The sequence below is a fragment of the Pelophylax lessonae genome (genome assembly GCF_965119305.1).
Source record: "Pelophylax lessonae genome assembly, chromosome: 6".
Taxonomy (NCBI): Eukaryota; Metazoa; Chordata; class Amphibia; order Anura; family Ranidae; genus Pelophylax; species Pelophylax lessonae.
In genome coordinates, this window is record NC_138773.1 from 20,348,316 (window position 1) to 20,374,966 (window position 26,651).

The 26,651-nt window shown below is 43.7% G+C and overlaps 1 protein-coding gene across 1 annotated transcript in view; it reads right to left on the bottom strand.

The window, feature by feature from the left end:
* The window catches only part of LOC309558474 (transmembrane protease serine 9-like), a 182,598-nt gene extending 173,444 nt beyond the window's left edge, over positions 1-9,154 (bottom strand). The window contains 2 exon segments of the mRNA XM_082261545.1: positions 5,338-5,609; positions 9,092-9,154. Of these exon segments, the coding sequence (XP_082117671.1) occupies positions 5,338-5,609; positions 9,092-9,117 (298 nt within the window). The 5' untranslated portion in view covers positions 9,118-9,154.
* Between the last annotated feature and the right edge of the window lie 17,497 nt (positions 9,155-26,651).

The window sequence follows — 26,651 nt, forward strand, 5'->3', positions numbered from 1 at the left end:
CTAGGTAAAGAGCCAATGACAGCCGGTCACAGAGTGTCAACAGAGAACACGGTAACTAACTGTCCCCGTGTTCTCCTCCTCATACACTGATCCTTTATGCTCCTAGATAACCTGACGGTGCTCCTTGCAGGTTGGGCATCTGTATGTGGCTATGCTGTGACAAAGTCACACATATGTGGTATCGCTATACTCAGGAGGAGTAGCAGAATGTATTTTGGTGTGTCATTTTTGCTATGTACATGCTATGTGTTAGAAATATCCAATAAATTGACAACTTTGTGTAAACAAAATGCGTTTTCATTTTCTTTCCAAATTTTACAAAAGCTTGTGGAAAAATTGACATGTTCAAAAGACTCATTATGCCTCATAGAATATACATTGGGGTATTTGCTTTCCAAAATGAGGTCATTTTGTGGGTAATTCCATTGTCCTGGTGCTCCAGGGACTTCAAAAGTGTGATAGGTCGTTAGGAAATTATATGTGTAATTTATGCTCCTAGAACACCTGACGGTGCTCCTTGAATGTTGGGCCTCTGTATGTGGCCAGGCTGTGTAAAAGTCTCACACATGTGGTATTGCCATACTCAGGAGGAGTAGCAGAATGTATTTTGGGGTGTAATTGCAGGTATACATATACCGTGTGTGAGAATTAACTTGTAATTATGACAATTTTGTGTAAAAAAAAAAAAAGAAAAAAATTATTTCTTCATTTTCCCAAGAATTGTGGGAAAAAATTACAACTTCAAAAAACTCACCATGCCTCTTACTAAATACCCTGGAATGTCTACTTTCCAAAAAGGGGTCATTTGGAGGGTATTTGTACTGTCCTGACATTTCAGGGCCTCAAGAAATGAGACAGGCCGTCGGTACATCAGGTGTGATTAGATGTGATTAATTTTCAATGATTCGCACCATTGTTTGTAGACTTTCACACAGACTAAATAATAACCACTAATTTGGGTTTTTTTTTTTACCAAAGGTATGTAGAAGTATAAATTTTGGCCCAAATTTATGAAAAAAAATTACTTATTTGCAAAATTGTATAATAGAAATGAAAACAAAATGTGTTTCTTTTCAAAATGTTTGCTTTTTTTCACTTATATCGCAAAAAATAAAAAACCCAGTGGTGATTAAATACTACCAAAATAAAGCTCTATTTGTGTGAAAAAAAAATGATAAAAAATTTGATTGGGTACAGCATTGCATTACTGAGTAATTATCATTCAAAGTGTGAGAGTGCCGAAAGTTGAAAATTGGTCTGGGCAGGAAGGGGGTGTAACTGCTCTGTATGGCAGTGGTTAATAAGAAAGATTGGGTGGTAGTTTACAACCAGTGACTCATCTTTCTTATCTTTTGGAATTACCATTATGTGAGTGAGGGTTGCGTTTCAGATTGGAGAGAGCAAAAGGCTGACAAGAAGTGTGGCTTCAGAAAAAAAAAGGGGTGTGGGGGAAAGGAGGGAAGGAGCGAAGATAACTAGAACAGTAAAAGATATAGGAGGGGAGATACCGAAGGTAGAGATAGATGTGCTAGTCTGCTTAAAAAGCAAAGAGTAAACCCGGAAATGTCAGCAGGAATGAAATAGTCTGAGTCTAGTTAGGTCCAATTGAGATCTGCAACCTGCTAACATAGGGCAAAAGTCATAAAGATAAACTGAAAGGAATAGTCAGAGTTGGCAAAAAGGTTTAGTTTAGGAAAAACAGCCTTATAGCAAAGACCTGTTTAAGAGTAGGCAGGTATGCAAATACTGTGATAGCAGGATCTAATCAAGCGACACCTAGAGAGAAGTTTCCAGATAAGGTCAGGTTTTATCTGTTACATGAGACTAAAAAATGATCAGAAAGAACCATATTCTTGCATTGTTCTATATAAATGGGGAGAGGGGTGGGGTAGGGAAGAATGGGGATAGGTTTAGGATAGGTTGGGGAAGGGAGTGAGAACATGGGGAAGTATGGAGAGGAAGGGAGAGTGATGAATAGAGTAGAAGTTGCTGTTTGTTCGTTGGTAACAGGAAGACAGATATTAACATACAACTTGTCATAAGCAACGTATATATTAGTTATTTATACAGTATAGTTATTATTATTAGTGTGAATAGTTCCCTAACAGGTGAATTTAAATGAATCCTGGTTTTGACTCAAATGCATTCTCCCTGTCTGACTGTCGATCTGCAAAGTGATTGATGTAGCAAGTCTTTTGGTGGAGACCAAACCTGATTTAAGCCAGCCAATCCTGCAGTCTCATATTTTAGATAGCGTTTGTAACTCGTGCTCCAAGCTCCCTGTTTCTCTGCTCTGCCTGTTAGTTTGGATTACCTTGTTGACAACCTCTGATCTGATATTGAAAATGCTCAGAACTCAGCCTGCTCTGAGCCCGGACTGTCACTGACCACTCTGCCTGACTGCCAACTGCAAGTACCTGTTTGCTGTGCTCTGTTTGCACCTGTCCCGGCGTGGCAGCAAGGCACGATATCATCGTGTAAAAGACCAGGGGGAGTACCAGTAAGCCTTCTTGCTTTATGGGAAAGGGGGCTACTATGGGTAAAGAACACAGAAGCTAGCTATAGTTCCTGACCACCTGTGCTAAGAGTAAGTGTGATAAATACATTATTTCACAGAAAACATACAGAAATATTGTACAGACTTGATGCACAATGTGTAAACTGTTCTACTAGACTAAACTTTTAGATGAGAGATCAAGCAGGTTTTATTGAGAAACAAAAATTAGAAAGTACTGTGCAAATTCAATCCAGTGGCCCAGTCTGAACATCCAACAGTCTACGTGGTCCTCATTTTGTAGAGTGAATCATATGATTTTGGTGCAATTTTTTAATTTGAAGATGCAGAACCTGATCACCACTTACTAGCATGCTGCCTCTCCCTTTAGGCCTGCCTGACATTACAAATACAGGGGATTACCAAGCCTTATTAGCATATTGATATATGATATTAGGGGGTTAAGTATGTTGTGGTTTGGTGCATTCAACAATGTGGTGATTTGGGTGCACTAAACTGTACCGCACTAGTATTATAGTAAGTATTAAAAATAAGCTCATACTACAGAACCTAAAAAAAAGATCCTAGTAGAATTTATATCAGAATAAAATATACCTTTATTGAAAAAATAAAACCCAAATCACTAGACCCCAACCTCTAAAGCCTAAAGATTTTTTTCTTTAAAGTGCTACTAAAGGTTACATTTTTTAAAATTAAAATATCAAACATGTTATACTTACCTCCTGCTCTGTGTAGTGGAATTGCACAGAGGGGCCCTGATCCTGCTCTTCTGCTCCTTCTTTTTGTCCCCTGCAGGCGATCTTGGATCTTCCTTTTCTTCATGTGTCACCATAGCAAGCCATTTGCAATGGGGGCACACAGTGTGTGCTTACTCCCGATCTATGTGTCTAAGGAGCCACGCTATATAGACACACACAGCAGGGCTTATCCCCGCCCCCCCCATTTCCTCCTCATTGCATTTGATTCACAGCAGCAGGAGCCTCTCTTCCTGATAAAGAGATCCAGCTATGCAGTGTGTGATCTCTTCTCCCCTCTTTTCCCCTTCACAGAGGGAAGGGGGAGGACAGAAACATATAAAATAATTTTTACTTTAATGCAAAGAATGCATTAAAGTGATATTAAAGTCTTTCTTTTTTTTTTTGGTTAACCACTTGCCGACTGCCGCCCGACTATATACGGCGGCAGTCAGCCCCTCACAGGCAAAGTGACGTATGGGTACGTCATTAGCCTGTGAGACTCTAGGGAGTGAGCGCGCGCCGCCGGAGGCGCGCTCCCGCTCGCTCACGGACCCCCCTGTGCAAGTGAGCGGCAGACCCGATGTCCGTCACTCACTCGCGATCCTCCGGTACAGCGGGAGAAAGGCAGGCGGCTAATGTAAACAAAGCCGCCTGTCATTCTCCCCTGTGTAACAGCACAGATCATACGGTTCTGCTATGTAGGTCCGTAGATCTCTGCTGTTACACACACAGCCACATCCAATCACAGTTAGAATCACGCCCCTAGGGACACACACAGCCCCTCCCTCTCAAATAAAGTTAACCCCTTCACTGCCAGTGTAACTTTACAGTAACAGTGCATATATATATAGCACTGATTACTGTAGAAATGTCACTGGTATCCCCAAAAGTGTCAAAAATGTCAGTCAAGGGTCAGATCTGTCCGCCGCAATGTCGCAGTACCGCAAAAAAAATTCCCAGATCGCCGCCATTACTCGTTAAAAAAAAAAACAATAAAAATGACAAAAATCTTTCCCTTAGTTAGTAAATGCAATAACCTTTGTGCAAACCAATTAAAATACGCTTTTTGCGATTTTTTTTTTTACCAAACATATGGTAAGAAAAAAAATTGGCCTAAAATGTTAAAAAATGTTGATTTTTACATTTTTTTGGGGGGAATTTCATATAAAAAAATGTGAAAAATATTGTTATTTTTGCAAAATTGTCGCTCTTTTTTTGTTTATAACGCATGATCAAAAAAATCGCACAGGTGATCAAATACCACCAAAAGAAAGCTCTGTTTGTGGGAAAAAAAGGAAGTCAATTTCATTTGGGTACAGCGTCACATGACTGAGCAATTGCCCGTTAAAGTCACGCAGTGCCGAATCACAAAATACCCCCTGGTCTTTTAGCAGCCAAATCCTTTAGCAGCCGTGGGTCAACCCTGTCCCCTCTTCTCTCCTCATTGGCTCACTGACCTTGATTTACAGCAGCAGGAGCCAATGGCACCCGCTGCTGTGTCTCTGCCAATCAGGAGGAGGAGTCCCGGACAGATGAGGATCTCGTGCAACATTACTGGATCAAGATGAGGCTCAGGTAAGTAGAGGGGGGCTACTGCACACTGAATATTTTTTATCTCAATGCATAAAATGTATTAGGATAAAAAAACCTTCTGCCTTTACAACCACTTTAGGTGGTTTCTTATATAACCCCCTTAAATTTGCATTAAAAGAACCCTCTCCCTGCTGTATGGTATTCTTTCTTTTTTTTTGTTTTTTTTTTTGTTTTTTATTGCTTTATTAAATGTCCCCCATGGCAGTGTCCACCGCCCCATGTCCTTTTTGATAACAGCTTGCCTATTAGCCCTGAAAATGGCCAGAATGTAGGATCAGTATCCCCCCCCCCCCCCCCTCCTAGACTTCAATAGGATTCAATACTAAGTTCTGGTTTCATGGATTTCAAACAGGACTTGATGAAACCTCTGCAAATCTAACCTAGATTTACCCATCATTAATTATCATGGTGTATTGGGTGTAAGTGACAGGTCTGGCTTACTTGGATTGAAACTGAGAGAAGTCACTTTTGTTTATCATTTCATGGACTCACCTCCATAATATCTTGTACCCCAGCCGGTCACCCAGCACTCCGTACCACAGGGGAAGGTAGTGGTGGAAGATGGCAGACAGATTGGCATGATGTACTGAGTATAGGTGACGGGTGTAGCCAGCCGCAGCAGGGCGATGTCCCCAGGGCTCCCAACGCTTGTATATTGACTATTGACGGTGATAGAACTTACATTGGCAATAATTGTATGAGAGCTGATCACACCCAGCTGGTACATGCCCAAATATACTTTATAATTCGATACTTGGATAGGACTGCAGAAAGGAAACAGAACATAACATGTATAAATGAGGATCCATCTGCTGCAGAAGGCAGTGCAATATCATTACTATCAATGACCTTCAGAATCTAATGAATGAAATACAACTTGTTTATAATGTGTTCTCTATGAATGGACTGTAGGTACACACACCCAATGGTATGAATTTAGGCAGGATCATCAGAGTTTACTGAGATGCTAAATTGCAATAATCTCTATTGAAGGCTCAGAAGTGGAATGCAAGTGTATGTATATATGGGAGACCTAAAAGGTTAAAAAAAGCTCAATATAAAAATAATAAAAGGCAGATATTAAAACATACAGAATAATGTAGCTCTGTATTGATTAATACATCATTGCATGCATTTTTATTTAAATGCAAGCTGCATAAGCACCTGAATTGGTATCAGCTTCTTACAGTCCCTCTACAGCAAAGCTTAGACTAGGGAAAGGATAATCAGTACAAAGAGAAAACCAATCACGAAGCATGATGATGGAGGGCGAGAGTAGAGTGGCAGGGAGATGGGCCTATCACGGTGCTGCTTCTCCTTCACTGTCCAGTCACAGACTGGAGGCGGGTTCATCCCAGCATAGGCTCAGAGGAGTGGGGTTGAATGATGGTGGCCATCATTCAACCTAAAATGCTGAGCACATCTACTGGCAAAAAATACGTTCTTTTGGGGATGGCTATGGATTGAGGGTGAGTATGCCTTTTGAATCCTTAAATAGGCTATTATTTTTTTTTTTTTACTAGAATTGAACTTTGAAAAAAAAAAAAAGGTTTTGTTTCTCTTTATTTATTTTTTAATATATTTTGTATATTTTAGACCTATATGACTACTAAATACAATATTTTTGGGGTATTATTATGCTTATTTTCTTTGTTACATACCAGCGATGATCATATTCGTGCATGAGGTATTAAAATATACTTTGTTGCTATCAGAGGTAACCAAAAGTGAGCCGGGATCAGCAGCAAGAGCAACAAAAACAAAGTTTTGATGAAAATATCAACACACAGAGACTTAATCCGCAATCGGATTACCAGCAAGTAGGTGGCAGTACAGGGGCAACAGGTAGAACCATAGTTGGGGAGTCATAGTCACAATGAAACAGACAGACAATCAAAAGCAGAGGGACAGGATACAGGAGCTGGTAATGAGGTTACAGAACTGGACCCTGCCTTGTTCTAGACAGAGAGAAGTTCAAAGCACCCTTCATGATGTCCCAGGAGATTGCTCCTAATAGCACTTTTTTTCCCAAAGAATAGGTGCAGGAACTCCCCCTTCTAAGTCACTTCCTATCTCTGCCCCCTTTACCCACCTCCAAGCCCTGACCCATGGTTCCGCCCCTACCAACCTCTGAGCACCAACCCTTGGTTCCACCCTCTACCCACCTCTGAGCACTGACCCTTGGTTCCGCCCCTACCCACCTCTGAGCACCGACCCTTGGTTCCGCCCCTACCAACCTCTGAGCACCGACCCTTGGTTCCACCCTCTATCCACCTCTGAGCACTGACCCTTGGTTCCGCCCCTACCCACCTCTGAGCACCGACCCTTGGTTCCACCCTCTACCCACCTCTGAGCACTGACCCTTGGTTCCGCCCCTACCCACCTCTGAGCACCAACCCTTGGTTTCACCCCCTACCCTGCTCCCAGTACGGCCCCTTTTATAGAATATAGAGCCAAGTATAATTTTATAATGCTAAGTATATTGTATGGAATTTGGTAATGATAGAAAGCGACAACATAAAATAGATCCCCTGCAGCCAGCAGCAATAGAGCCCAGCCCCCCCCCCCCCCCAGAAACAACAATAGATTCCCCAAGCAGCAACAACAGATCTCCCAGCAGCCAACATCAATAGACCCTCCAGTAGCCAGCAACTGTAGACCCCTCCCTAAACAGTAGATCCCTTCCAGTTACCCCCAGTAACAAAAGATCCTCCACCAGCAACAATAGATTGCAACGCAAAAATAGATCCACTCCAGCAACAATATGCACCCCAGAAGCCAGCATCAGTAGACCCTATACAGGGGAGGACTGGGCCAGGGGGCAGGGGGGCAATTGCCACCCGGGCCACTCTGATGCCCCATAAAAAGGCTTCACTGCTTCTGCCACAGACATGCCTAAAGGATTCCTGGTGATGAGAAGTAAAAAGTCCCCACCGCTGACCTACTGAGGGTGGGATTAAGACAAGGACAGAGTGCTGCCCTCCCCCCCCAGCATGGATGGTGTAAGCTATGTTCGAGCAGAGGCCAGTTCCATGCCCCACTGGAGACTATCCTCCTCCAGCCAGCCCTGACCTAAGTGTCCCTGCTCCCCCCAACCGCCCCTGCTGGTCAGGTGGGGAAACCAAATTCGGCCGGTGAGTAGAGAGTACCTGGAGCGGAGCTTCAGCCTGGAATGGGGATCAGAAGGAGGCCGGGAAGAGAGAGAGTGGAAGGGGGGCTGAGTCGCTGCACCGTGTGCCTCTGGTTTGTACTTTCCCCCTGGGCTGAAAGTTGCCAGTCTGCCCCTGACCCTATATCACACCCCAGAACCCCTTGGTATTGCATACATTTGGTGCTGAAGGTGCCGGAACCACGTTCCCCCGCCCTGGCTTCTAATATCCAAATGCTAAACTATGCATTTAAGGCAGGGATTCCCAAACTATAGGCCTCCAGTTGTTCAGGAACTACAACTTCCATCATGCCTAGTCATGTCTGTGAATGTCAGAGTTTTACAATGCCTCATGGGATGTGTAGTTCTGCAACAGCTGGAGGGCCGTAGATTGGGAATCCCTGATTTAAGGTATTGTTATAGGCAACTTTTCCCCTTATTTATTTGCCACAGTGAATGAGCATAAGAACTCAGAAGCAGAATGAAGGGCCTGATATTTGTACTCGTACAAGGGCTTTGATGATGATGTAACCAATCAATGTAACCAATGTAAAGTGCTGCATAAATTGATGGTGTTATATAAATACCTGTAGATACATATTTGCCAGCACACCAAGGATCTTGCAAAAGCAGTCCAAATAAAACTTCATTCAAGATACGAGACGAAGGGGTCCTGTGCGGCTCCGAAACATTGCACTATATTTTTCTGATGTGATCTTATCTTGATTCTTGAATAAAGTTTTTTTGGACTGCTTTTGCAAGATCCTTGGTGTGCTGGCGAATATGTATCTACTTGTAACTAATCCAGTTGCCAACTGGTGATCGCTTCAGAACCCAGTACACACGAGCCTACAAACCAGGAAGATGTGCGATAGGAATATGAACTATACTATATAAATACTTGTCATAAATAAAAATTAATTAATAAATCAATGATGCTTAATGATGCACACTTGACAGTTTTATGGACACTTTTTAAAAGATGAACACTGGTTTAATAATATGTCCATGACTAATTTTAGGAAACATTTTTCCAAAAGCAGGATGATTGGTGCCTGAAGGAAGAATTGGTATATAAAGGTAACATGTTATACTTACTAGTGGATGCAATGCGCTGCCGTCATAACCCACTCCTGTGAGATCAGGGAGCCTCCACATAAATATTCTTTATTTAATTCTGTATATTTAACAGCGACCTGCCAGGGCCACTCCCCATCCACCGCATCTGTACCACCAACTATCCGACTGGACACCAAGGGGGAACCGCACACCGAAACATTGGCAGCACCAAGGGCATTGCCCGCTAACACAAGCAAAAAAAGTTGAATTCGTTAAGCTTCCATAAATATATACATAAATATAAATATGAAAATATTTTCACTAAAATCATTATTAGTGGACACAAACCTAACAGGGAGCCTGTGTGGATTAGTCATTTTTTAAATGATTTTTACATTTTTTGAAAAAAAATTGTATAATTTTTTTTTTTAAATGGTAATTTTTTTTACAATTATTTTATTTTACAATTTGTTTAAATTGTTACAGGGCAGGAAAGCTAGCAGCGCTGGGGTGGGGGGCACAGTGAAAGGGGGACACATGGGAAGGGGGGTGTCAGAAGCAGGCAGAACAGGAAGGGGGATCAGTGTCAGAGAAGCAATTACAGGAATGATGCCCGGTGTCTGTGTCTCTCCATGCAGCAGCTGAAAGCTGGCAGGAGGGGGGGAGACTGGCTTTCAGCTGCTGCAGAGAGCTGCACAGGGCTTCCTTCTGTAATTTCCCCTCCTCCTGACTGAACTGATTCCCTGTGCTGTGCCCCCCCCTCTTGTGCCTGAGCCCCTTATAGGAGGACTGGTTGTTCCTCCCCTATCAGCGGCCCTGACCACACCCCAAAAAAGGCATATGGTAGATAGAGGAAAAGAGAAACAGGGCTTTTACGGTGCTTGCCTATCTCACTCAGCAAAAAGAAAAATCAATACATCTATAAAATGTTTTCTTTATTAGTATCAAGAAAAGATTATGTAGCAGGATTTCCAGGCATTGGGCCTGATGTGGGTCTGCCATGGTTACCGGAAACACCAGTAGCTCCTTTAAGCTGAATACTCAAGTGTGAGATTGGAGTCAGAGACCAGTCCGGCATCTTTGATTTGTTTTGTTTATTTGATATAGGGGATGGGAGAAGGGAATGAGTGGGATACTCCTCTGGCTCAACTAGGTACAAATGGGACACTTTGAGAAAAAATGCCTTTCAGTGCTGTCTTGACGCCGGCTGGATGCCGACCAACGCTTGCTGGCGCTTGAAAAACACTGACTTCCTGTACTGAACTTGAACTTGACTTCTGACACTCTGGTTAGCGAAAAAGTCCCGAACACTGCTCCTTCCAGTCCTCACTGACTGAGGTAGCCTCTGTATACTGCTTCTGCTGCTGCAACTCTCAACACTGTATACTGCACGCTGTACACTTTATCACTTCAGGGCCCAACCGCTGGTGACCCCTCTACACTTTAGGGTCCACTCACTAGGCACCCCCTCTACACTTTAGGGTCCTCTCACTAGGCACCCCCTCTACACTTCAGGGTCCACACACTGGCACCCTCTTTGCTCTTCAGGGTCAACACTGGCCCCCCCTTTACACTTGCTCCTGCACTGGCTAGCTAGCTCCTGGATCCTGACGACCTTCACCGGAGTGGTCCCCTCTCTATAGGCAGACCCCCTGGGGCAGTTTGCAGTACTCACGAACTGGGAATGCTTTCCTGAAACTCGACCCCTCTCAACTCTGCTGGTCCTCCGCACCGGATCCTCTCTGAAGCTCAGCTCAGCCCTCTGTCCCCTCTCACTAGGCAAGCCGCCTGGGACATCTGATTCCTCTGACAGGAGGAGAGACAGCTGTACTCTCCCTCCTGTGACTCTGCTTCCCGCCAAAGACGCTGCGTCATGTGCTCCCCTCAAACTTATACCCACTCCCAGGATGCTGTGTGGCAGAATCTGCCGTTCTGGGATAGATACAAGCCTGGGTGTGCCATTGGCTGGGTTTCCTCCACTGCCCAATGAGAACCCTCTCATGGAGCACAGAGAGAGTTCACAGCCACACCTGGGAGACATGACAACCCAGCTGAAAATCATGTCCCTGCTGATAAGCAGACAAGGCCCACTATACTTTACCTAGCACCTACCTTGTAGGGTGCTACAATTAAAAATAATTATTCATATCGATTAAACCAAGTATAATTCATACATCATAGTGCACATATTGATTGGACAATACAATACATAAAAGAATCACCCCCTCAATAAAAAGGCTCAATCTCTCCCACAGATTCACTGTGTATACAGTGTACCCATGTACATGTCGTAGGGCAGAGCTGTAACTGACGCGTTTTGCCTGTATGGCTTCCTCAGGGGTAATGGGTGAAAAGGGTTCAAAAAGAGGTGACTATGAAGAAAAAGGTGGAAATAGGAGGGAGGTGAGTGGCGCTGCCGTCTGATCCAAAAAACGAAGTGATAAGTAGAAAATAACTAAATAAAGGTGTCCACATATAATATATATAAAACCTAGTAAGTATATAGTAGTAAACACTGCTATTACATCATTGAATGACACATAAATAAGGTGACCAGTGTGGATACAAAAAGAATCTCATCCCACACTAATTCAATGGTAAACTTACGACCATAAAAATTGTGAGTTATGGCAGTGAAAAAATATAGCGACTAGTGTAAGGTGACTCAGTGCACAATTGCAATAATCCAGGAAAAAACACTTATAAAGGTGACTCACTTCTGTTACAGAAAATATCCATATAAGTGCACATTGCACATGTATAAAAATAGAAAAAATATAAAATAAAAGGTGATTCGGTGCAAGATCCAGGAACCAGTCACACAAAGGTGACTCAGTGCTTATGTAAAAAGTCCATATTAGTGCACATGTAAAAGTCCTTGCTACTCTCCAAACGTGGCTGGTGTTACATAGTTACATAGTTAGTCAGGTTGAAAAAAGACAAGGGTTCAACCAAAAAACCCAAAAAACAGTATTAAAAACCCAACCATGCAATCCCCTATACACAATCCTATACCCGTTGTTGATCCAGAGGAAGGCGAAAATAAATCCCAGCAAAGCATGATCCAATTTGCTAAAGCAGGAGAAAAAAATTCCTTCCTGATCCCCCAAGAGGCAATCAGATATTCCCTGGATCAACTTTACCTAAAAAAATGTTTAATACCCATTTATATTATGTACACCTAGGAAAGAATCCAGACCTTTTTTAAAGCACTCTAGTGAGCTGGCCAGAACCACCTCTGGAGGGAGTCTATTCCACATTTTCACAGCTCTTACAGTGAAGAAACCTTTCCGTATTTGGAGATGAAATCTGTTTTCCTCTAGATGTAAAGAGTGCCCCCTTGTCCTCTGTGATGACTTTAAAGTGAACAACTCAACACCAAGTTCCCTATATGGACCCCTTATGTATTTATACATGTTGATCATATCCCCCCTTAATCTCCTCTTCTCAAGAGAAAATAAATTCAGTTTCTCTAATCTCTCCTCATAGCTGAGCTCCTCCATGTCTCTTATCAGTTTGGTTGCTCTTCTCTGCACTTTCTCCAGTTCCCCGATATCCTTTTTAAGAACTGGTGCCCAAAACTGAACTGCATATTCCAGATGAGGTCTTACTAATGATCTGTACAGGGGCAAAATTATATCTCTCTCTAGAGTCCATGCCTCTGTTAATACAAGAAAGGACTTTGCTTGCTTTGGAAACTGCAGCTTGGCATTGCATGCTATTATTAAGCTTAGGATCTACCAAAACACCCAGATCCTTCTCCGCTATGGATTCTCCCAGTTCTACTCCAGCTAGTATGTATGATGCATGCATATTCTTAGCCCCAAATGCATAACTTTACATTTATCAACATTAAACCTCATTTGCCACATAGTCGCCCAATGAAATAGTGCATTGAGGTTGGCTTGTAAGTTGGAGACATCCTGTAAAGAAGTTATTCTACTGCAAAGCTTGGTGTCATCTGCAAAGACTGAAATGCTACTTTTAATCCCAGATCCGATATCATTTATAAAGATATTAAAAAGTAAGGGTCCCAACACTGAACCTTGGGGTACACCACTGATAACCTTAGACCATTCAGAGTAAGAATCAATAACCACTACTCTCTGAATTCTATCTTTTAGCCAATTTTCTATCCATTTATAAACCGATCTTTCCAAGCCTGTAGACTTTACCTTACACATTAGCCGTGTGTGGGGAACTGTGTCCAAGTATACCACGTCCACAGCCACCCCTCTGTCCAAGGTTTTACTTACCGCCTCATAAAAAGAAATCAGGTTTATCTGACAACTTCTGTCTTTAATGAATCCATGCTGTCTGCTGCTTAATATATACTTTGTCCAGCAAGAACTTAGAGTCAGGTCCATAAATATTGGGACATTGACACAATTCTAATCTTTTTGGCACTTTACACCACCACAATGGATTTGAAATGAAACAAACACATTGTGCTTTAACTGCAGACTTTCAGCTTTAATTTGAGGGTATTGACATCCAAATCAGGTGAACGGTGTAGGAATTACAACAGTTTGTATATGTGCCTCCCACCTTTTAAGGGACCAAAAGTAATGGGACAATTGGCTGCTCAGCTGTTCCATGGCCAGGTGTGTGTTATTCCCTCATTATCCCATATACAAGGAGCAGATAAAAGGTCCAGAGTTAATTTCAAGTGTGCTATTTGCATTTGGAATCTGTTGCTGTCAACTCTCAATATGATCAAAGAGCTGTCAATATCAGTAAAGTAAGCCATCATTAGGCTGAAAAAACAAAACAAACCCATCAGAGACATAGCAAAAACATTAGGTGTGGCCAAATCAACTGTTTGGAACAACCTTAAAATGAAAGAAGGCACCGGTGAGCTCAGCAACACCAAAAGACCCAGAAGACCACGGAAAACAACTGTGGTGGATGACTGAAGAATTATTTCCCTGGTGAAGAAAACACCCTTCACAATATTTGGCCAGATCAAGAACACTCTCCAGGAGGTAGGTGTATGTGTTTCAAAGTCAACAATCAAGAGAAGACTTCACCAGAGTGAATACAGAGGGTTCACCACAAGATGTAAACCATTGGTGAACCTCAAAAACGGAAGGCCAAATTAGAGTTTGCCAAACAACATCTAAAAAAGCCTTCACAGTTCTGGAACATCCTATGGACAGATGAGGCCAAGATCAACTCAGTCTCTGTCACAAGCATACGTGGAACCCTTCCCCATCGGTTTGAGACCACACCAAACTAAAAGGATTTTCCCCCCTTAGTTCCCAGGAGATATCATTTGTAATGTGTTCACCTCTGTCTCTCCGTTCCAGAGACTCGCATATGTTATACCCTATTGATATGTTGATGTTGCTTAACAAAGTGCCTTTGTATCACTAGTTTACTGTTGTACTCTGTAGTTTTTATATGTTATATGTTCAATAAAACGTTTGAAATAAAAAATAAATAAATGTAACCTTACAGAATAGCTCATGTGCTTGTAAAGGCAGGTGTCCCAATACTTTGGGTAATACAGTGTATTATATTTAGGGAAGAAAAAAAGTTAAGATTGTTTGTTTGCCAAAAATGTTATTGTAGCTAAAATTTTAATAAACTAAACCATCTCAAATTCACCCCCCCCCCCCCAATCTTCCTGCCTAGTATCTATTGCTGCAAAAAAAATATTTCCTCCCTCCCCCACCAAGGTAAGTTAATTCGTTTCAGTTTCCTCAACCAGCATATCTCTCTCCTTTGCTTTATTAATAAATTAATGACATTATAAATTATCTTCTGAACCTTTATCAGAGCTATTCTTTCATTCTAAGTAAAATGTTATATAGCTTAAATTGAGTTGTCCATCACTAAACCTTTCTCAAGACTTCTAAGTCCTTTCTACATTGGGGTACCCAAAACCAGACCACATTTTCTGGTAAGGGATGCAAATATGGAATCTCTTCTTCAAAAAGTTTTGTAAAAGAAATCCTGAAAATGTAATTCAAGAGGATAAACCTTCCTCCTATATAATATTTACATCAATTGAAGATATTATAATCAGAAATGAAAAAAGCTTAAGAGTGTTTGCCAAAAAACTATATTGTAGCCAAAAGTATAAAAAAATATATATTTTTACGCTCTCACCCCCCCCCCCCCCATTTCCTCCCCCACCACCAACATAGGCACACTCTAAATAAATAACAGAAAAGAGTAGATTTTACTTATTTTCTAGCCAACTTTTCCATAAGCAGTTAAATGAGCAAAATTTCTACTTTGGTCAAGTTTTGCCAAGAGCAGAATTAGTAATTTTGCAGCGAAATGATTAATCCTTGATCATTGGAAGCACCCCCCCCCCCCCCCCTTTACCAATGATTTCAGGAATCTTTAGGTTGGCATGGAAAGCTTAGATAGACAGTTCCCAGTTGGGCAGCTCATTGGAGGCCCAATTTTATTTGGTTAAACCTTTTCTTTGGTAGTCCTCCCTAAGAGCTAGGGTTAGAGCAGAATTTCTCAGTGAGCTACTTACCTGTGGCAAATAGGATGAGTAGAGTAAGCACCCCCATTCCGGCACAGTGCAGGATATTCAGCAGATATCTCTCTCTCAGTATTCTCTGAAGAGCACAATGTTCTGTTCATGAATGTAATCCCTTTCAACTTCGTCATTCTTTTTTATTACTTATAAAGTTTTTATTTGTTTTGCAAGAGCAGAGCATGATATATATATAACTTAGTTTCTCTGTTTTACTTATTACTAGAGTTGAGCAAACACCTGGATGTCCGGGTTCAGCGGGTTCGACCGAACTTGAAAAAAAAGTCTGGGTTCATGAACCGGACTTAACCCGAAACTTTACCCCGATCCCGAACCCCATTGAAGTCAATGGAGACCCAAACTTTTGAGCACTAAAATGCCTCTAAAACAAACATGGAAAAGGCTAGAGGGCTGCAAATGGCAGCAAACTCATCTTAAGAGCATGACAAGTGCTCTGCAAACAAATGTGGATAGGGAAATAACTTAAAATAACATAAAAAACAGAAAAATAAAAAATAATCATCTTGAATGATGAAGGAGGAGGACGAGCCCCATATGGAGTAGGAGGTTGAGGTGGCGGTGGATGTGGCGGTGTAGGTGGAAGCGGCAGTGGAGGAGGACGAGGTAGCCAACACTGGTTTTTGTTTTTAATTTTATTTCTTTTTAAATTAGGGTACACCCCAAAAAGAGTGAGAAAGATCAAAAATACAACAATGGCTGGGTAAGGCCGGTATATATGTCTATTCTGCACAAGGTACGGACAAGTCCTCTGGGATCCATGCCTGGTTCATTTTAATGAACCTGAGCTTGTCCACATTGGCTATGGACAGGCGGCTGCGTTTGTCTGTGATAACGCCCCCAGCTGTGCTAAATACACGTTCAGATAATACACTGGCTGCAGGGCAGGCCAGCCCCTCCAAGGCGTAAAGGGCAAGCTCAGGCCATGTGCCCAATTTGGAGAGCCAGAAGTTGAAGGGGGCAGACCCGTCATTCAGTACGTCTAGGCATGTGCTCACATACTGCTCCACCATGTTAGTGCTGGGTCGTGGTGCTGCTGGTGGAGCTCCTGTTGCAAGAAGAGGACGTGGTCGATCTGTGCCAGTTACACGCACAAGTGAAACACCTTTCTCAGCTGCGAGTAGGCGACCGAACCTTACAGCAGTATTTGGCAGGGCCTAATGCGCCTCTACAAATCTTGAGGCCAGAACAAGTAGAGGCGATAGTAGATTGGGTTGCTGACAGTGCCTCCAGTTCCTTCACATTGTCTCCCACCCAGTCTTCTGCTGAAAGGTCAGAGTTGGCACCTGCAGCCGATGTCCATCAATCTTTCACCTCACCCCCTTGCAAATTAGCCAAGCAGTCTGAGCCCCAAGTCATGCAGCAGTCTCTTCTTCTTTTTTGATGACTCTGTTAGCATGGTTTCCCAGGGCCATCCCCCTAGCCCTGCCCCAGAAGTGGAAGAGATTGAGTGCACCGATGCCCAACCACTTTTGTCTCAAGATGAGTACATGGGAGGACCATTGCAGCACGTCTCGGATGATGATGAAACACAGGTGCCAACTGCTGCGGAATTACGAATTGTGGAGACCGACAAGGGTTGCAGGGGTGAAGACTGCGTGGAAGATGATGTGGAGGACGATGAGGTCCTCGACCCCACATGGAATGAACGTCATTCAGGTGACCTCAGTAGTTTGGAGGAAGAGGCGGTGGTCGCACAGAGCCACCAGCACAGCAGAAGAGGGAGCAGGATGCAAAAGCGGAGCGGCCGTGCCCTAGACACTACGCCTGCTACTGCCCAACGCAGTAAGGGACCGAGCACACCAAAGCCAGCTCAAAGGAGTTCCTTGCGTGGCAGTTCTTCAGACAATGTGATGATGACAGGACACGAGTGGTTTGCACGCTGTGCAATCAGAGCCTGAAGCAAGGCATAAACCTTCTCAACCTGAGCACAACCTGCAATACCAGGCATCTAAGTGCAAAGCACGAGCTGCAGTGGAGTAGACACCTCAAAAAGCACCACCGAGGATTGCAGTGCGCTTCAGTTTGCCTCCTGTTCCTAACTCCTCCTACTCTGCTTCCTCATCCTCTACCTACTCCTCATCCAGTCAGCGTAACACCTTCACCACCAACTTCAGCACAACCAGGGGTAAACGACAGCAGGCAGTTTTAAAACTTGCCTGTTTGGGGGAAAAAAACACACACCGCGCACGAGTTGTGGAGGGGCATTGAACAGCAGACCGATGAGTGGTTGGTGCCAGTGAGCCTCAAGCCTGGCCTGGTGGTGTGCGATAACGGGCAAAATCTCGTAGCAGCTCTGGACTTAGCCGGTTTGACACACATCCTTAGAAATTACCCCGATATGTCAGAGCTGCTGCAGAAAGTGCAGGCCGTCTGTGCGCACTTTCGGCGTTCTCACCCTGCTGCTGCTCGCCTGTCAGCGCTGCAGCGTAACTTTGGCCTTCCCGCTCACCGCCTCATATGTGAAGTCCCCACAAGGTGGAACTCCACCTTGCACATGCTGGCCAGACTGTGCGAGCAGCAGCAGGCCATAGTGGAGTTTCAGCTGCAGCACGCACGCATGAGTCACTCTGCGGAACAGCACCACTTCACCACCAGTAACTGGGCATCCATGCGAGAACTGTGTGCCTTGTTGCACTGTAACATATGCAGACTAGGCAGCAATTTAATAATTTTTCCCTAAATGGGTGTTTATTGAATAGCGGAATAGAACAACAGTATCCAAAGGGTGTATCTCACAGTAACATATGGAGACTAGGCCGCAATGTAATATTTTTTCCCTAAATGAGTGTTTATTGAATAGCGGAATAGAACAACAGTATCCAAAGGGTGTATCTCACAGTAACATATGCAGACTAGGCCGCAATGTAATATTTTTTCCCTAAATGGGAGTTTATTGAATAGCGGAATAGAACAACAGTATCCAAAGGGTGTATCTCACAGTAACATATGCAGACTAGGCCGCAATGTAATATTTTTTCCCTAAATGGGTGTATGTTGTATAGCGGAATAGAACAACAGTATCCAAAGGGTGTATCTCACACGTACAGATACAGACTAGGCCGCAATTTAATATTATTTCCCTAAATGGGTGTTTACTGAATAGCGGAATAGAACAACAGTATAGAAAGGGTGTATCTCACAGTAAAATATGCAGACTAGGCCGCAATTTTTTTTTTTTTTCCCCTAAATGAGTTTTCATTGCAATGCGCAACACAACAGTATGCAATGGGTGTATTTCAATGTAACATATGCAGCCTAGGCCGCAATTAACATTGTTTTCCCCTAAATGGGTTTTTATTGCAAAACGGGATACAACAACAGTATGAAATGGTTGTATCGCACTGTAACATATGAATGAAAATCCAAAAAATAATTGTCCCCTTAATTGGTGCTTGTTGAATAGCAGATTTGAAATGCAGTGTCTAAACTCTGCAAGTCACAGTAAAATATGAAGGAAATTTTTTTTTCTTATTTAAATGCAGATTAAGCAGACACATATGCACTGAGCTTGCATTAAATGTGCAGCACCGCACCCCGTCCACCTAACAGACTGACAAAAGTTTTTTTTTTCTCCTCCTCACTGGGCTCAGGTCAGGGCATAAAGATTGTGCACTGCACCCCGACACAATACAATCAATGTAGATCGCTGTCTGATTAAAAAAGATTCTTTCTATTATTTCTCTCAAAGCGATCTCCAGCCTGACCCTACAGTAATCTCCTATCTCTCCCTCCGGGCAAAAAGATCGTGCACTGCACCCCCACACAATCAAATCAATGTAGATCGCTGTCTGGTTAAAGAAGATTGTTCCTATGCTTTCCCTCAAAGCAATCTCCAGCCTGACCCTACAGTAATCTCCTATCTCTCCCTCAGCAGCAGTCAGGAAGCTCTCCCTAGTATAGTTTGAGCAGAGTGACACGCGGTTCTATGTGACTCCAGCTTATATAGACTCTGGGTCACATGCTGCACTGGCCAATCACAGCCATGCCATTAGTAGGCATGGCTGTGATGGCTTCTAGGGCACACTAGTTAAACGCTTGCTGATTGGCTGCCTTGCACCTGTTGAAACCGCGCCATTAAAACCGCACCAAAACATCAAATAACATTACCAAACAACGGACAGTACCCAAAAATACAGTGAAAGGTTCGGGTCCGGGTCCGGGTACTGAATACTTAAAAGTCCGGTACGAACCCCAACAAAACAGTCCGGGTTCGCTCAACCCTACTTATTACAAAACATATTGTTCTGCATCAATTCTGAGTGGATAGACAAGACACAGGTTGGGTTAGGGGAGGCAGGAGAGGTACAAAGCACAATTTGGAAGAAAGGCCACTAGCAGCAATTTTCTTATATGGTTGTTTAGCTTGCTCATTCTTTTTTGCTTATTAAAGTTTTTAATAGCTTTACAACAGCAGAAAATGTGCCATATACAAGTCATTCTATCTCTCTTTTTGTTTGTATACTTAAAGTTTCTATAACAGTTTTGTGGGGATAGACAAGACTCAGCTAGGATTAGGAGGGAGGATGGGAAAGGTACAACCTGGAAAAGAGGCCGCTAGCAGCAGTTCCCCTTATCGTTTTTCAGTGCTAAGCACATAACACCTGTATAATATAACATAATATAATATAATATAATATAATATCATATATATTTACACTATATTACCTAAAATATTGGGACGCCTGCCTTTACACACATGTGAACGTTAATGGCACCCCAATCTTAGTCCATAGGGTTCAATATTGAATTGGCCCACCCTTTGCAGCTATAACAGCTTCAACTCTTCTAGGAAAGCTTTCCGCAAGGTTTAGGAGTGTCTATGGGAATGTTTGACCATTTTTTCAAAAGCACATTTGTGAGGTCGTGCACTGATATTGGAAAGAAGGCCTGGCTCACAGTCTCCACTCTAATTCATACCAAAGGTGTTCTTTCGGGTTGAGGTCAGGACTCTGTGCAGGCCAATCAAGTTCCTCCACCTCAAACTCGCTCATCCATGTCTTTATGGACCTTGCTTTGTGCACTGGTGTGCAGTCATGTTGGAACAGGAAGGAGCCATCCCCAAACTGAGCATGAAATTGTCCCAAATGTCTTGGTATGCTGACGCCTTAAGAGTTCACTTCACTGGAATTAAGGGGCCAAGTCCAACCCCTGAAAAAAACCCCACACCATAATACCCCCTCCACCAAATGATTTGGACCAGTGCACAATGCAAGGTCCATGAAGAAATGGATAACGGAGTTTGGGGTGGAGGAAGTTGACTGGCCTGCACAGAGTGCTGACCTCAACCGGTAGAGTGGAAGCTGTTATAGCTGCAAAGGGTGGGCCAACTCAATATTGAACCTTACAGACTAAGATTGGGATGCCATTAATGTTCATGTGCGTGTAAAGGCAGGTGTCCCAATACTTTTGATAATATAGTGTATACAGTATATGGACAAACAGTCCCTTGGTATGATGCCTCTGTCTGTTCTAGGAATCATTGTGGAGTAGTGTTATGTTCAATCTTTCGAGTGTTCATTTGAAGTGGAGTCAGCCAGCCTAGATTTTAGAATATTTATCATACGTAAAAATATGTGAGTTCCTTCATCAGCCTGATGCTTCTATGAAAAACCTTCCCTTTATCAATGGAAAGGGTGAATGCCAATGTTTCCATATAAGCGATGGGGTATGATTCATTTTTATGTATGTAGCATTGCCCCCTTGAGGACTGCTGGATTTCTCACCTTTTCGGATCCCTCTGGGTTACCGGTAGCAACTGTATGTAGAATCTTAACACTTTTACTCTCCGGCTCAGTCATTAAACAGTCTAGGGGTTGTTGTTTTAATATAAATAGGGATGGGAGAAGGGAAGAGTCCAAAACTTGAACTATTCACAATGTTGAGGACTTCTATCTGAGGATGCTGCTAGGCCACAGTTTCACCTTGCCACTAGATGAATCTGAGGTGAAGTTCCTGAACAGACAGCTTGCTTAGCACTTATCTTCAGGGTACTCGCCTAGCACCCCCTTTCATTCCACCAGCTGACACCCGTCCTCTGACTACTCTACTCTGGAGTGGCCGCCTTCCTGGTAAGGCCCTTACATACGATCCCCTGTACTCACGATACTGTTTTTCCAGGTTGTCCAGTGTCTCAACTCCTCTTAGTCAGCACCTCTGGACCTCTGGGTTCAGCTCCTGCCTTCTGGCTCACCAGGCTGACTGCCTGTGACCATATACCAACTGCTGCAGAAGAGAAGGCAGCGGCCACCCTCCTTCTGGGACTCTGCTCACCAGCCAAAGACATCGAGCACATGTGCTCCTGGCTTTTATATCACACTCCACAATGCACAGAGACTATCAGTCTGTGCCAATCCTTGGATCTGTATCAAAGCCTGTGTACTCATTGGCCAGGTTTCCTCCACTGTCCAATGCGTCTCCCCATTGGACCAGTGGGGACACTCCCCAGACCAGATGAATCACACACACTGAGCACATTGAGCAGACCTAACTTACAGATCCTGCTCCCTGTTAAGCAGAAAGCAATATAGAATTCACCTGCTGCTTATCTGATAGGTAGACAGAGGCAAAAACTATACTCGCTCTCTAGCACCTACCTAGGTGCTAGAGAGCGCCAAACCGAGCCACGTCCTCACTGGCTCTGGGGCAGCCGCCCCCTACAAAAATGATTTCTCAAAAATATCTGAAGAGTATGCCACAAACCTGGAAAAGGGAAAATACCAAATGTACACAGGCAATCTACATAACAAATTATGTGAAAAAATAGATACAGTATATAGCTTTGCTGTACAATATTCACAAGGGCATTTACTCATAACAGGCACATTAAACGTCATGCACCCCCCTCCCCAAACAAAAATCTGCTTGAGCAGGTGAAAAACGTCATCCTGGCTGACTAACTAGACACACTATTTACATTGCAAATGGTGCAGGGCCTAGCCAGACCCGGATATCCAGTGCAAGCCTATCGAAAAGGATTGAAAGGATCCTATTCTTCCAAACTTTCCTCCATGGCCGAAGGCCTAAATTTCTTCATAGAGTGTCCCTTTAACTCTGAGGTAGTGAATGATTCCTGGCCCGATGGCCCAAAGAATCTTCATTTTAGCAAGATCATGTGATTACTAGAGTCCTTCTTTAACAAGAGTGTCTTTGTAAAGTTACAGGATCAGCCCTCCTTGATGAAACCACCCAGCGGTGGTAGCTTTGCTGATTTTCCCATCCCTTTTGCAAGGATAGAAGGGAAAGGGGTATTGGGAATAGGGCTTTGGTCCTAACAACAAACTTGAACTGTGAACTGTAAGTTCAACATTACCTTCGGGCACTCTAGCCCCTCTTCTTGGTCTCTAGCCCCTCTTCTTGGTCAAGCAAACCTAGGCTAGCAAGCCTTAACACATAGCCCTGCAAAGGGTAACATCCTGCATCCTCAGCAATAGTAGTCTGGATGTGGGACTCAGACAACTTTCCCCTCAGAGTCTTTCACACGGATGGACCAAGCCTGGCCGAATCCATTTGGGCGACGGACAATGTAGATGGTCCGCCCCAAATTCCAGTTGGCTTTGACAGACAGAAAGGTCTTCCACAGCTCAGACTTAGACTGGTTGCGGTGGGGTTTCAGGATGTAGAGAAAGTCCCATACAGCCTCATCACACCAAGCTTCTCTCCTGGCCTCTACAGTGCCTTGCGAAAGTATTCGGCCCCCTTGAACTTTTCGAACCTTTTGCCACATTTCAGGCTTCAAACATAAAGATATAAAACTGTAATTTTTTGTGAAGAATCAGCAACAAGTGGGACACAATCATGAAGTGGAACGAAATTTATTGGATATTTCAAACTTTGTTAACAAATAAAAAACTGAAAACTTGGGCGTGCAAAATTATTCAGCCCCTTTAGTTTCAGTGCAGCAAACTTTCTCCAGAAGTTCAGTGAGGATCTCTGAATGATCCAATGTTGACCTAAATGACTAATGATGATAAATAGAATCCACCTGTGTGTAGTCAAGTCTCCGTATAAATGCACCTGCACTGTGATAGTCTCAGAGGTCCGTTTAAAGCGCAGAGAGCATCATGAAGAACAATGAACACACCAGGCAGGTTCAAGATACTGTTGTGGAGAAGTTTAAAGCCGGATTTGGATACAAAAAGATTTCCCAAGCTTTAAACATCCCAAGGAGCACTGTGCAAGCGATAATATTGAAATGGAAGGAGTATCAGACCACTGCAAATCTACGAAGACCTGGCCGTCCCTCTAAACTTTCAGCTCATACAAGGAGAAGACTGATCAGAGATGCAGCCAAGAGGCCCATGATCACTCTGGATGAACTGCAGAGATCTACAGCTGAGGTGGGAGACTCTGTCCATAGGACAACAAGCAGTCGTATACTGCACAAATCTGGCCTTTATGGAAGAGTGGCAAGAAGAAAGCCATTTCTTAATGATATCAATAAAAAGTGTCGTTTAAAGTTTGCCACAAGCCACCTGGGAGACACACCAAACATGTGGAGGAAGAAGGTGCTCTGGTCAGATGAAACCAAAATCGAACTTTTTGGCAACAATGAAAAACGTTATGTTTGGCGTAAAAGCAACACAGCTCATCACCCTGAACACAACATCCCCACTGTCAAACATGCTGGTGGCTGCATCATGGTTTGGGCCTGCTTTTCTTCAGCAGGGACAGGGAAGATGGTTAAAATTGATGGGAAGATGGATGGAGCCAAATACAGGACCATTCTGGAAGAAAACCTGATGGAGTCTGCAAAAGACCTGAGACTGGGAAGGAGGTTTGTCTTCCAACAAGACAATGATCCAAAACATAAAGCAAAATCTACAATGGAATGGTTCACAAATAAACATATCCAGGTGTTAGAATGGTCAAGTCAAAGTCCAGACCTGAATCCAATCGAGAATCTGTGGAAATAACTGAAAATTGCTGTTCACAAACGCTCTCCATCCAACCTCACTGAGCTCGAGCTGTTTTGCAAGGAGGAATGGGCAAAAATTTCAATGTGCAAAACTGATAGAGACATACCCCAAGCGACTTACAGCTGTAATCGCAGCAAAAGGTGGCGCTACAAAGTATTAACTTAAGGGGGCTGAATAATTTTGCATGCCCAGTTTTTCAGTTTTTTATTTGTTAAAAAAGTTTGAAACATGCAATAAATTTCGTTCCACTTCATGATTGTGTCCCACTTGTTGATTCTTCACAAAAAATTACAGTTTTATATCTTTATGTTTGAAGCCTGAAATGTGGCAAAAGGTCAAAAAGTTCAAGGGAGCCGAATACATTCGCAATGCACTGTATCTCCAACATTATCTCCCTAGGAGCATAAGGATAGTCGTATCCATATTCCAAGGCCACCTTTCTCTGTATCAGCTGTTGAAGTCTGGAGAACCTAATAAGGGTTTGTCTGTTTCCTCTCCCAGGTGGGGAATACAGGGTCTCTTCATGTTTGATGAGAGAGGCATAGGCCTTGTTTTGTTCCCGAGCTTAGGCGTAGGTTCAAGGTGGGAACAGGTCTGGGACCCGTGTAGCATAGGTCTTGCAGAACCCCAGATTCTTGGGACACTGTCCACATATCACTAAATCCCTTGTCTCCTCATAAGGAATGCTAGGACTGGCCGAAATACTCCTTTAATCCGTCCCCCAGTCCCACTCTGTATCTTCCTCCGACTTCCAAGCATCAATCCCCTCCTCCAAGAATCCATAGCGATGTTGGAAGCTAGGGGACCCCGTATCAATTTTCCCGGCATCTTCCTCACTGCTCACACTGACAGTCTTCCCCACCGCAGACCATCAACTCCCCTCTGCCACTCTTGAAACAGGACCGGTGTCTGCTGCTACAGTCTTCTGTGCATCAGGTGGCTGCTCCTCAGGCCTCACTACCTGCATGCACATTGCCTCTGTAGTGCGGGTCTCCCTTATTTGGCACACTGTAGTACAAACAGGTGTTACTGGGCCCAGCCCTAGCAACATCTTGAGTACTCCTCTCCCTCTGCACACAGGGATTCCAGGTTCAGAAGCCGACAGGACTTGAGTGACCTCAGTCTCCCACAACACATCCAATCTTCTGGGCTGACCATCACTCTTCTCTGCCCGTAGCAGCAGATTGCCACAGTGCCCGTACTGGCTCCACACTTGCAGCTGCATGGTAACATTGAAACACTAACTACATACCAGGCCCAGATGTTCCATGCCAGCTTCGGTACACAACGCCAGTCATCCATCTGCCACAAGTCACACCCCTGTGTCCCACAGGGTCAACATCAGCATTCCAGTCCACTTCGCAAGCTCTCCGCCAACACATGGGATAGCCTCCGCGTTCCGGTGCACCCGCCATCTTGCTCCTCCACACGTGTCTCCCTCTCAGCTACACCCGAAAGCGGAAATAATTTATGAACTCCCTTCCTCTTTCTGGATTGGCTGTTCATGGACGGTGACTCCGCCCACAATTACAGATTAGCTCATTCTCCGGCAGGAGCTCCTCCTGGTAGCCAGAACTCTCCAGCGCGCGCTTTCCTGCGCGATACAGTAACCTCTTCACTGCTGCTCCAACTCAGCTCAGCCAGCATGAAGATCACTGTACAGCAGATCGTGCTCCTCAATCTGCACGCATCCGCCATCCTTGTCTGTACCTGGGCCTCAGTTGCACCTAGATCTCGCCAGGCCAACTGATCTCCCTTGTTATTTTGGCAAATTGTCACGCTGTCAGGCATTGGACGGCCGACAGTTTTCTTTATAGCACATGTACAGACAACACTCGCCATACTATTTTGGAAAATTGTCAAGCTGTCATAAATTGCATCTCCTCCGATATCACTCTCCACACTATTTGGGAAAAACTGTTCCGCTGTCATAAATTGCACGGTCAACATTTTTCTTTATAGTGCATGTCCAGACATGACCCCTGACACACCGATCCCTGTGTCCCGGGTCCCCACTTTCTCCATCCACACTTGCACTGATCACTGTAAAGCAGACACAGTCCTTTTGTACAGTATGATACATCTCTTCTCCTCTAACTCTCCTGCACATTTCTTGAAAGAACAGATTACTTTTTTTGACAAAAATCCATCCGTTGCTGTTGGC